Below are 13,647 nucleotides of genomic sequence, written 5' to 3' on the forward strand. Positions count from 1 at the left end.
AAACATTTTCAAGATCTGTGGCCTCCAAGTTTTTTAACAACACGTGTTGTAGTTTCGCATGCTGTGATGCAAAAATAGCAATATTTCTATCACATATGGCTGAAATAGAAACAGTGCTGTAAAAAAATACAACGCTCAAAGATCTTGAAAACAATTTTGCATGGTAAAACTTTCAAAATGTCACCACTTTTTCCCAACACCAGTGAACTTGCTCTAAGAGCATCCGCATATAGCGCAAGTATAGTTAAAATGCTCACGCGCCTAATCACTCTCATACCGCACCGGGGGTTAGTATGAGGGTGAGAAAAATAGGGCCGTTGCGGGCGGGACCGACAGAAACACAGAATTCGCTCGCCCGAAAGTTTTAATCAGCGCAGAATATTTCTCGCGTGAGCTTTCATTACGTCAAATGAAACAGAAACACCGAACCGAGAGAAGGCCTCTGAAATTTGAAGATTAATTTACAAATCCTTCTTTTATTCCTATGACTTTCAAAATAAAAAATGAAACAAAACCTTGCTTGCCACCCTTTTAATGTATAAAATTAATGTTATATATAAAAAGGGTTTAAATTGATTGTGTTATCAATAATATAGGTAGATCATGCTATAATAAAGCATTTTAAGTGAAAATCTGATATTTTTAATTTTGTTCCATTCGACGTTATAAAAGCTCACGCAAAATATGTATAATGGCAAAAGTAATTGCTTTTTAAATTTTCACGTAGCTTTTTCATTTAACTGTTTTTTTATTAATACAGTAAATCAAGCATAGGCCGATGACATGACGAACTCGAGCGGCGGAACAAATCGGCATCTGCTTCGCCGCATTTACTATGTCAGCTCAAAGCGATTTCAATGGTAAAGTGTATGGGAACAGGTTTCGATAGCTCCCCTGCAGTTCGCATCACATTCGCGGTCGCGTGCGCTATATGTAATGTCATCGGCCATAGGTACTTATTTTTAAAATTTTTACTGTGTGGGTTTATGCCAACCTTGCCACATTTAAAACTTAGTTAAACCGAGAAGGAACTGTGAACCTGGCATCCCTGAATATAACCACTTTTTATTCCTGTCATTACGAAAGCTTATAAACAAATTGTAGTTTGCTAAATGTGGAGGTCCTAAAGTTTTAGCGTGTTTTTTGTTGAAATTTCATGATAGTTTAACCGAAAAAGTAGAAAAAATGTAGTTCGATATCGCATTGGCCACAGTAAGACTAGCTTTCAATCATAAACTTTCGAATAAAACGCTATCCGGAGATTTCTTGCGAACCCCTTGAAATTGGAATAAAAAAATAAAATGTCAACTAACCCCAAGGTAAAAATTAGATAAAATTCAAGCAAAGGTTACGTATGTTGGGTGTTCAGGATATTCCGTATGACCTATTCCGACAGATGCACCAAGACTTGCAGAAACAAATGCTTAAGCTGCAGTACTCAAATATGGAGCCGCCGGCAACGACTATACACAAGCCAGCACATCTTCAACCTGGGAGAGTTCAGCAGCCAAATTCTGGAACAATTCCGAGGCCCCCAGCTCCGCCAGTCAAACCCAGGGTCGAGAAAAAAACATTCGAGCAGGCGTATAGGGAAGCTATTGAGCGGATAAATGCAGCAGCCACACAAAACAATGCTCCTCGGAATCAACCTTCGAAGCAGCTGCATAGATCATCTGGAGTCAGTTCGAAAGCATCGGATAGAACGGGCATGACTGCTGTTGCAAATTTGACTGGGCCATCTCAGAATGCGGCGCTTAAATCGCCCACGGCGAACCAGGTAATTTTTCGTATTAAAATCAATTTAATATTAATTTAATATAAATGTAACAACTATTATTCTCATATAAACTGAAATTTTCAGGGTGAATATAAAACAACTATATACAACATTAATACCATCAACTTGGCTGAACTGCTCAAGAATCAGCGCAGTCCGAGCTATGACTTTAATCCCGCCAGAGGACTTATTTTTTCGGCGGAAGCATTGCCAACCACGTCGAATAGTAACGTTCAAAGTAATCCTGTTACATCTCAGCTGCCGGATACACGATTATTGGAAGAAAAATTTAAATACCATCAAACATATGCAAACGCATACGCTAATCATCTTTTACAGTTGACTAAAAACGCAGTGGAACAGGTAAATATTCTTCGGTTATATTTTAAGCATTTCTACGGGAAACAGAAAATGTCTGGTTGAAAATGGTTATCAAATTTATTTGATACATTTCATCCTTTTCGAATTCTTTGACATAATTTTGAATCAGATTTTCACCTTCAGGCTAAAAATTAAAACCAAAATTTGCTTTTAATTTAACTGAGAAAGTATGACAATTTTCTATTTTAGAAAGCAGCAAGCAATGCCTACAGACAACAGTTTGATCAATCTACTGGAGCTTCAAGATCAGTTGTTGTTGGAGCTTCGCAATCACCCGTGGGTTTAGCTAATCACGCAACAAGCCCAAAAATGAATCAATCTCATTCTTCGTTTGGCAAAGGTCAGGCATCGAATGCAAAGCAAAAAATTCAGATACCAACATATGCATCAGTTGCATCCTCATCCTCAAATCAGAAAAGAAATGTTCTGGTAAGTTTATGTATTTGAAATGAAAAAAAAACGACAGTTTTGACAAACACTTCGTCATGGCCAACTACAAAGTATAGCGGTTGAATCATTTAAAAAAATGTATACAAAATAGGTATAGCGTGTAGGTACCTACTTTCAATTTCATCAGCAAACCTCGATTTAGACCCAAAATGTACCTAAATGCCTACATTTTTTTATGTTTAGTCTCTGCCGCATTCGGTGGCAAGGCGACGCATCTGGGGTGGCCAGGTCATCGATCAGCCGTCGAAAGTTAAAACTGTTCCTTAAACGAAATCTTACATTATTTTTCTGTGTCACATACAGACACAAGAATATAATACCTACCTATATATAATGTGTTGGCACAATAATATTAGCACTTTAAAGCCGATTTTTTATTCATTCGGTTTGAACATTCCGAACACTGTTTTTAAAGTTCGTATTTTTTATCACGTTCGTCGCCAAGCGTCACCCACTCAAAAAAGTTCCATTTTTGAGAAGTCAAAACATCAACAGGAAATATCTTATAATAGAGAACAGAGGAGAATATGATTGTAATTCGAGATAATAAAAATTAAGCTTCAAATTGGTGCTTTGACTTTTTAAATTTAGACGTATTTTGCGTCACCCACTCTTGGCGACGAACGTATTAATAACAAATCGCAAAGTATACCATTCAACATAATATTCTTGCAGATTAAGCTAGATCGCAGTGTCGGCAACACTCCAGAATCATCTAAACTGCCATCTCTAGAAACCATGATGGCAGCAAATGCTAACCAATCTAGATTGCATACCACATCTATTGGCTCAGTTCCTGTTAAAAGTAATACTATAAGTCCTACTGTAAACAATGAAGGACTGAACATTCATGTGCAAAGCCAAACTTCAGGATCAAACTCTCCATTGCTGTTTGTCACTCCACCGCGGTCCATTTCATTAGTTGAAGTGCCTTCATCAACTTCTACGCCGCTACCGAATATCGGTTATCGCCCTGATATACCAATTGTGACCAAACCTAAAGTTACAACACCAGCACCATTGCATGTTTACGGAAAACCCAACATAGTCTCTACTATAGAAAACATTACATCTATTGAACCACCATCGGGAAACAAAACACCGAAGCTACAGTCTAATCAAAATGCGACTTATAAATTCAATGAACCGCCTCCTGCACACTCAAAATCTCCGATGCCTCAGGTTCCGTTAAATACAGCAACTGCTACAATATCAAAACCCATGATTAATATGGATCAATCATCAAGCTGTAATGAAATTTTGAATTTAGATACGAAAAGTCCAACCCCACAGCATACGAATAAAAATGCATCTTCTGGTAATACAGAATTGCAATCTTCTTCAAACCATTGTACAAGTGGGGATAGAGCAACATCACTCTATAACTTGCAGAAACTTGTAAAAATCCAAAAACCGGTCAACTATACAACAGGTAACAGTAAACAAAACCTTTCATTAGAAAGCTCTGCCGTAAAATTCCAGCAAAATGTATTATGGAAAGAACAACAGCTAGTGAAACAGGAAAACACTAATGGAAGTAATGATAGCATAAATGATCAAAAAATGAAACTATGTGAGTAATTTATAAGTTTCTATACATTTTTTTTATATTTCATTAACTTTGTTTATTATGCAGTGGAGTTATTGCAAAACGCAAACCTTCCAAAGGCCTGTTCTCAGAGTAAAGTCACTCAGCCAACAATGGCGAGTGCATCAACAGGGGCAACGCATCAAAATAAACCAAGTCAGTTAAAGGAATAGTTTTAATTTTATCAAAACCTTTAAAAACAACCTTCTTCTTTCAGATATGGAATTATATAAATATCGTATACCCAATGCAGGTTCATCCCATCCTACAAAGGTATCGTATATTGAGATTCTTTAAAGTGTTCATCTAACTCATCCAAGCTATTTTTATAATTGAAGCTTATCGATCCTCTGGCCATAAAGCAAGAAAAGTCAAACAACACATTGAAACGTAAAGATCCCGCTAAAAGAATCGATAGCAGCAAGATCAAACGACCAAAGCGATCAACAGTGCCCCAGTTGCAGAAACGCCCTTGCTACGAAGTTGCACCACGACTGCCCAAATGCCGCGAATGTGGCCGTTCTGCCGCAGCTCGATCAAGGGATGCCGAAAACATTTTTTGTCGGTTCATCGCTTTCAGAAAGCTGAGGTAGGCTGGTTGAAATTACGCAAAATATTCACCTATAAAGGCACATCATCTTCGAGAGCCCTCACACATTGTTTTTCATTTTAAGGTACAACGATCAAGGGTTTCTTGAAGTGGCTGGTTTCGCAGATCCTAATAATGACCCTAGTGAAACAGATTTCAGTCTTTGGAACGCTAATCTCTCCAAGATTCCCATCGATTTGTCTGTGGAAAAATCGAAATTTCTTCTCGGTCAAGTTGGCTACAAATTTTGTGAGCTGTTCCATCAGGAAAAGGAAGCATATTTTGAACATATGTCAGCTGGTAGGTTTTTTTTTAAATCTAAATTCTGAACTTACTATAAAACATTTCGGTAATGAATTTTAAAAATGACGAATGCGCCAAATGTAAACAAGTAGATTTATTAGCCTATTGCAATAGTACATTCGAAGGCCTACATTTTGATTGTAAAAAATTATTTGAAGGATGTTTGGTTTACGAGAAATCAAGAAAACAAAAGAATATTTTAGCTGGGAGCTTATTATGGTGCTGTCAAACTTTGAACGCGTTTTTCTCGTAACAGTGATGGTGGCGCATTCGCCGTATTCGAAATTCGATACCGATTTGAATAATTGAAACGACAATTTCTGATTTTCACAGATAAAACAATTGCCTGGAAGCAAGCTGTTTGGGGTGTCCGCGAAATGTGCGATGTGTGTTCAACGACTCTTTTCAATTATCATTGGGTTTGCTCGACCTGTGGCTTTGTCGTGTGCATCGACTGTTATAAGGTAATGTTACTAAATTATTTCCTTTGGATTGTAGGTATTGAAATTTGCATGCTCATTCCAGGGTCGCAAGCACGGTGCGTGTAGAAATGATACCGGAACCAAAGATCGCGACGGGTACATGTGGCTACACTGTACAAATAAGGATCCACATGATCAAGAAAAATTAATGCTTACACAGATTATTCCTAGCAACGGTTTATACAAGTTAGTTCGCCAGATGCATGGAATCTGTGCGTTATTGGAAATTCCTTTGAACTGCGAATGTCCGCTTAGTAAGGAACCTTTGTTCCGAAAAGTAAAAGATAAGCTGGAGTTTATTTACCCTATAACATTTGAGGTTGATAAATGTGAGAAAAAATCTATTGTTGATAACGAGATTAAACAAACAGACGATGAAACATCCACTTCAACAAAGATGATTTCTATATCGGTTAAACAAATTGAAAGTAAACGTAGTGAGGACGATAAGGAAACTATTTGTTGTAAAGTTATTTTTGGCAGAGAATTGAGTGAAAACAAAAATCCTGAAACTGAAATGCTACAGCGCAAGGAAAAGCAGAGTTATTCATTCGAAGGTTTTCAAGAGGATATCAAGATTGAAAGTGTTGAAGATTTTACCCATAAAGATGTTTCTGATGAAAATGATGAAAATATATCAAAAGATATGAACGACTCAGAAGAAGATAAGAAGCCATGTTTACAGGAAAATAATGAAAAATCTGAACAAAAATCAGAAGAGTTAAATGCGCAACCAGATTGCGATCCATTAGAATTAAGTTCTGGGAGTAAATCGGACAAAGTTTCTACTGAGATTAAAAAAATGTCAGAAAATGAATCTTACAACGAAGAGCACAGATTCAAAGAATCCCCCAAATTGGATTGGAAAACATTTAATATGATCGCTAAACAGTTGCTCAAGTTTGACAAATCAATCAATATTTCAGGACTTTTTGAGAAACATTTAGATGAAAAATGCACAGAATCAGATTTCCTGGTTGATTTCACAGCTGAAATTAAAATAAATAATGAAAATCTCCAAAATTTCCTTAAAGATTTTCTAAGCGAGTTTGTTTTCCTAACTGGTCAAAACAACTCTGATAACTTGACCGATGAAGTACAAATATTGGAATACAACAAATACATGAAAAAATGCATTGAATTCCAGAACAAGGGAGAACGTATCATGAATTTAAGCGACTCACAAATCCTATACCCTAAGGTTGCACACCAATGGCTTTGTAATGGAAGACTGTTGAGATTACTTGATCCTCTGAGCGATGAAAACTATACTGCTTTTCATGATCAATGGGAACGTGGTCAACCGGTTATGGTTTCAGCGGTATCAAATGCTATGAACATGGAACTCTGGATGCCAGAATCTTTTGGCAGAGATTTTGGAGAGGAAGAAAATGATTTAATAAATTGCTTAAATGGCAAGCTGGTAAAAGGGCAAAAGATGAAAGTTTTTTGGGATGGTTTCCAACGCATCGGATATCGTTTACTGGACGAGAGAGACAGACCTATGATGTTGAAATTAAAGGATTGGCCACCCGGAGACGATTTTGCAGAAATGATGCCAACTAGGTTCAACGACCTCATGAAATGCTTACCCTTAGCAGAATACACCAGACGCGAAGGTCGTCTGAATCTGGCCAGTAGATTGAACAGCTTCTTTGTGCGTCCTGATTTGGGGCCAAAAATGTACAGTGCCTATGGGTCGGCACAGCATCCTTCCAAAGGTACAACCAACCTTCATTTGGATGTATCAGATGCCGTTAACGTCATGGTGTACGTTGGAATACCAAAAGATGTGGAGCAAAACCGATACAGACAAAAAGTGCTTGATGCAATTGATGCAGATGAATGCGATGAGGTCACTCGTAAACGTATAAGAGATGAAGGTGAACTACCTGGAGCGTTATGGCATATCTACCATGCAAAAGATGCCGATCACATTCGATCACTGTTGAACAAAATTGAAGTCGAACGTGGGGGTAGCATCAAGGCAAACCACGATCCCATTCATGATCAGAAATGGTACTTGGATGCTAATTTAAGAAAACGACTTCTGCAAGACTACAAAGTCGAAGGATACACGATTGTACAATGCGCTGGAGATGCCATATTCATTCCAGCGGGAGCACCTCATCAAGTGAGAAATCTACATAATTGTGTCAAGGTAGCGGAGGATTTCGTGTCTCCGGAAAACATTTCTTACTGTTTTAAACTTACAAACGAATTCCGGAACTTAACCCATACGCATTCGAATCACGAAGATAAATTACAAATTAAAAATATAATATACCATACAGTGAAGGACGCGGTTTCCTGTCTAACAAATCCTCTGATAATGACTAAAGATAAAATAGATCTAGATTAAATGTTGTTTGCTATTGTAACGAAGATTGTATTGGTTTCATTTTTTCTCCCGATCGAATTTTTAAAGTTAATAACAGCGTAAATGATTAGTTAAAGAATATTCTTTTTCTTTATCTGAATCAAAAACTTCCAATTGGATCAAACAACAGTCGAAAAACGATCACTTGATGATGAAAAATAGTCACTTTCCATCAGCGACTTGATCATTAGAGAATGGTTATACAGAGATTAAAAATTCCAAGTAGAAAAATCAATCCGAAAAAAAGTGTTACCAAAACCTGGTAATCAAAAGCAGTTAAAAAAAACTTTGCGAAATTATATTGTAAGTTAAAACAAAGTCGCAACTAAGAAAGTTTCGAGCAATTCAATTTTGCAGAGATGTATTAATATGCTAAAGAATGCTTTGCGGAAATAAAAATTTTAGTTCTAAGTAATAAACATAATTTAAGAGAATGTCAAATAAAAAATTATCAATAAAAGTATTAAAAAAATTTTTTTTAAAAGGTTTTTAAAGTAGGTAATATTCTTTGAAAAATACTAATCTGGGTGACTTCAAAAATAAACTCCGATGACTCAACTAAACTGTGCCCCGATTGCACAGTCCACAATTGTCCCGGAAATGAAACTGTACTCTGCCTCCAAGGGTAGTTCGTCCGTTGAGTCGATGGCGTCGCTAACACCTATGTGAATCTTTTCCTCTGTAAAGTGGTCTACCACCATCACTGCTGTACGTGTCAAGATTGAACTTATTACACATTTTCACCTTGGTTGAGTAGTTAAGGTTACTCGGTCCTTTGCAACGTGGAGACAGGCAGGCTACCCTAAAGTAGCCAAATTTGTCTCCCGGTCAAAGCGCTTAACTTAGCTATTTCCTCGTAAAACCCCGACGGATGTTCTACTTGAAATTCCACAACGTTTGATTCAATATGTGTACCTATGCTGTGCTAAAATACTATGCTGTGATTGGGATCCATTAATTCGAGTCACTTCCCCATTGTTTAAGACAGTCATGTTGAAGTCGTCACACAGCTCATAAATAATGTTAGTACGATCATCATCATGTGTGTTAAAATCTCCAAGAACTAGCCGGGGTTCTGGGAGAAGTGAAATAATATTCGCCAATTGGTTCCGGCTAACGCTTGAAGATGGCGGAATATAAACCGAGGCTAGACAAAGGTCTTGACGTTTTATTCTAGCTTGGCAACTAACGACTTCAATACCTGGGGATGGTTGTAGTGGAATACGATAGAAAGAGTGCATGGCATTTAAGATCCCCAAAAGAACGCCGCCCCTTCTTTGACCATCACGATCCAGGCGAATAATGTTGTGGCTGTGGAAGGAGAAATCTACGTTTGGAAAGAGCCAAGTTTCGCATAAGGCGAACACATCACAATTCAAATTGTGTACCAAAGCTTGAAAAGAGTCTAATTTTGGTAGAATACATCTGCAGTTCCATTATAATACAGAAACAATTTCTCTTCGCTCATTGAATGAATTAGCAATCAAAAGCAATTGTTTCTGAAATGAGGGTCATGGTGAGAGCTCTCTTTTTTTAAATTTCTCTCAAAAGGGGTACAAACATATTAATCATAGTCCTCCATCTTGCTGGTACACTGAAAAAGTCCAGGATGAAGGGAAGGGAAGCCTGAGGTTTTGACTTCCCAGAAAGTGGAGGGAAGTCCTTCGGGGATAGGTTAAACCCCAAAGGATTCTGAATAGGAGGGGAAGAATTACTATTTCCACTTAGAGGATTTTTTTTATAGTTTTAATTTTGCTGGCAGCTAATAGGGGCTGTGTGTTAGTTGTGCGTTTTCTTTTTGGAGCACGAGTTTTTAGAGAAGTCTTGATTTTTTCCCGGCGCGATATGTACTTCGGACACGCCAAGAGAACATGAAATGCTTCCCCATTGTACACGAAGCTTCCACATGCTTCTCCCCGCACTTAGAGCAGCGTGCCTGATTGCAGCAGTAGGCGGCCGTATGATCCAACTGCTTGCAATTCTGGCAGAACATGACCGAAGGTACATAAACTCTCACAGGTAGACGAACCTTCCCGATCGCAACGTGATCAGGAAGTGCAGTGCCGGAAAAGGTAACCCGAAAAGAGTTCGACAGGGAAAACGTTCGTTCCTCCCCCTCGCACAGATGCTGATTTTAATTGTCGCGCGTCTAACACCTTGACCGTTGGAAGAGCAGGATCCTTGAATCGTCCAACCCCTGATTCCATTAGGTAACCGACGGTCAAACCCTCTTCAGTTACCACTCTGTCGATTTCCACGTCACGAGCAAGAACGTAAACTACCTACCTTCAAGCTACCAACAACAATGCGCATCTTGTGCGGTCTCATCGGCTGGTAGCTAATTACGGAAGGATAAGATCGATCAAGGTCCCGGGCGATTGAAATCACATTGGGTGATTTCCCATTCGGTTTGGACCGGATATAAAATACCCAAGGTCCCGTCGATTCAGGTTGGTTAACCTGACGACGAGCGGCAGCTTGAGGCATTCGTTAGCTTTTTCGAGAGGGGTTGATGATGATGGGGTGTTCACTTGAGGAGTTGACAATGAATGGGAGTTGTGGTGCTTCGGAGTAGTTAAGAAACAGATTCACTGCACTTTATAACTATTTTATTACGGGACAGTTAACAAAGCCAAGCTAGCCTCAACACGCGTCGCACGTTAGTTATTTATTTCTCTTATTCTCTCTCTCAGACCAAGTGGATCCATTCTGTCAGTAGAGCCCGGTATCACATCCCCCCTTTTCTATAAGAGCAAACGCACCAATAAGTGAGTATACGCGGCCCGGTTTTGCTCATTTCAGCGGCCCGGTTTTAGGATATACACCCTTTCGCGCACCAGGCGGTAGCTTTAATTATTTTTACATTTAGCATTGCACTGAGAAAACATAAGCAGAAAATCTTGATAAAAAAATTATACGGATCGAGTAAGTTTTCTGAGCCGTGAGAGTTTTCGCTTAAAATTCGATTGATGGTGATTTTTAGAATGGTAGATCGAAAAATTTAGCTCGTTCAGCTGCTATCCGAGACGTCATAGTAGACATCCTGGGGGTTTATGCCGTTCAGCACCAGCTGGGCCAAGCAGCTTCAACCAACCAACAACCTGGTCCGGTGGAGGTTGCAGCCGAAACTTCCGAGCAGCAGCAACCCGAATCAAAGCCAGCAGAACCTGTGCAAAATATACCAGCTGCTGTGGAGTCCCATCATCAAGTAGGAGGTTTTCGCCGCTGGTCACAGACTTCGGCTTCAGTGAGGCGGACCCGCCCGTTTTGGTGCAGCGAGATGAGAGACCGTGTTCCATAATTCCCCGGTTTAAGCGTATTTTATGCATTCTCGTGTTTATGCTCCTCATCAGGAAGCGACCAATACGCCGTTTGGATCTACGGTTGAACCCAATCTTCACCGAGGGAGTCATCTTTGTGCTGGCTCTGATCTACCAGGTAATAAATATCTCCTATTGGAAGTGTAATAAGCCATGGTAGAAGCAGATTTCAAGAAAATCTAAAAAATTCTCTTACACAGTAAACGAAAATTACCGAGTTCGGTAATTTATTTTACAGAAACAGTTCTGTAATTCGAAAATTTTCGGTAATTCAATAAACTGACGTCTATTTTTACAGATCTTCATTAATTCATATCTAGAATTACCGAAGCTCGATAATTTATATGTAAACAAATCATTTTGCAATATATTTTCGGTAAAAAACGCCGAAAACTGTAAAGTAAAACTGAAAATATCGTCTCTTTCAAGACAAACGTCAAAATTCGATGGCAGTATTTCTCATTCCCCTTCTCGCTTTTGCAACCGTGTTCAATCGTGTGCTTGAGAAGCCGTCCGCCAAATAATTTTGTAAGCAAAGGTCGCCATGTTCGTCGGTTCGAGTGCGTGGAATTGTTTGTGAATTTGTTTATTTTAGCGTCAAATTGATGGTGAGTATGAAATAGTTAATGGTGCCCCATCACCCTCACTAAAATTAGCAAAGTCGTCACACTTGCTGCAATAGGATTCGTCCAGCTGGAGCAAAAGTGCACGGCAGCTGGAATGTCCCAATCACCGAACATCCGCGCCTTTTTCCCTTTTTTTACTTGCATTTCCGTTTCTTCCAGAGCAGAACGACACTACTACCGGAATGGAAATTAATATAGTGGCGGCCGCAACATGGATTATCATACACATCATTAATAAAGGCAAATGTTTATTCAGAAATATAACCATATAAGTTTAGTTGTTTTATATAAACTCCAAATACCTTTTACCGGAATTTTTTTAATTATTATCGAAATACTGGTAACGTTTACCGAAAACTATAATATTTTCGGTTATGTTAATCAATTTATTGGCCATATCGATGAAAGTTATATTCTTTTATTAGGAACATTCAAGATTATGATAATTACAGATGTGTTTAAAATTAGAAGAAATCAAAAGACCTTGAAAATGATCGAGTAGAATTTTATTCAGAAGCGTTTTCATCATGACATGTGATCATTCGTTCTCACTGAAAGCTACACTTGCTGGGAAAACCACACTTTGTCAACTACTTTGGGGTGGTGGGGTTAACTCTTTCTGACAACCTTACTTCAAAATAGTTGATCGGTGTTAAACAAATTCATGACGTGTGATGAAAAATGCCTCTAAATAAAATTATATTCGCTAATTTTCAAGGTCTTTTGATCTCTGCTTATTTTAAACACATCTGTAATTTTCAAAATCTTGAATGTTCTTAATAAAAGAACATAACGTCCACCGATAAACCAATAAATTGATTAACATACCGAAAATTTTACAATTTTCGGTAAATATTACCGGCATTTCGGTAATAATTGCAAAAATTTCGGTAAAAACTTCCGGGCTTTCGGTAAAATTTACCGGTTGTTCGGTGAATATTACCGAACTTTAACAGCTTTTCGGTAAAAAAAACACGGTATTTCGGTAATATTTACAAGTATTTCAAAAATAATTACAGGTATTCGGTAATAATTTAAGGTATTTCGGTAATAACTACAGGTGTTTCGGTAAACTCTACTGGTTGTTCGGTATACATTACTGAGCTTTTATTGCTTTTCGGTTGAACATTACCGGCTTTTCGGTGTTAATTACAGGCATTTCGGTTCAACAATACCGGTGGATCGGTAATATAACGAGCTGTCACGTTGACAACTGTCAATATTTTGACAGATGAACTTAGACATGATCAGCCGAGTTTCGGTATTTTTTACCAAAAAAGGTCCGTAATATTTGACAGCTGTCACTTCTCTGCCATGAGAAAAATTACCGAACGGTTTAACGAACTCCACATGTTAGGATTTCGGTAAAAAAATTACCGAACTCGGTAATTTTCGTTTACTGTGTACTTAAATCACAGGCTCACATGGCACTGCGGTTTAACAAAGACCTTCGGCTGATGGATTTTTCGTCCAACAAGCTGGACAACGCATAAAGTTCGCTGCTGCTCCAGCGGGTTCGGCGGAACAAAATGTCGTAGCGGTTCGATCTCCGGAGGCACCTCGGCGGATGTTTTGGCAATTATCGACGAGCTGGTCATAGAAAATCGGGATCCGCACAGTATGAGGAATTATATAACAATAAACTATTTTATTATTCAACTAAAACATCTTCGAACCACTAGATATTCCAGCACAAATTTATCGCTTTCCGCTTTTCACCTTCCATATTCGGAACGCTTTAAAATTCGTCA

The 13,647-nt window shown here is 38.4% G+C and overlaps 1 protein-coding gene across 2 annotated transcripts; it reads left to right on the forward strand.

The window, feature by feature from the left end:
- Nucleotides 1-1,080: 1,080 nt before the first annotated feature.
- Nucleotides 1,081-8,404, forward strand: LOC129755668 (lysine-specific demethylase 3A). Of its 2 annotated transcripts, none has more exons than XM_055752283.1 (11): nt 1,081-1,319; nt 1,370-1,777; nt 1,862-2,140; nt 2,348-2,587; nt 3,284-4,181; nt 4,245-4,352; nt 4,414-4,469; nt 4,535-4,785; nt 4,871-5,085; nt 5,422-5,552; nt 5,614-8,404. In XM_055752283.1, the coding sequence occupies exons 1-11, from the start codon at nt 1,302-1,304 to the stop codon at nt 7,930-7,932; spliced, it is 4,923 nt and encodes a 1,640-aa protein (XP_055608258.1). In that variant the 5' UTR covers nt 1,081-1,301; the 3' UTR covers nt 7,933-8,404. The 2 variants fall into 2 exon arrangements, with proteins under 2 accessions (XP_055608258.1, XP_055608259.1); XM_055752284.1 differs by having other exon boundaries at nt 1,397-1,777.
- The last annotated feature ends 5,243 nt before the right edge of the window (nt 8,405-13,647 follow it).

Source organism: Uranotaenia lowii, chromosome 3 (genome assembly GCF_029784155.1).
Source record: "Uranotaenia lowii strain MFRU-FL chromosome 3, ASM2978415v1, whole genome shotgun sequence".
Lineage (NCBI taxonomy): Eukaryota > Metazoa > Arthropoda > Insecta > Diptera > Culicidae > Uranotaenia > Uranotaenia lowii.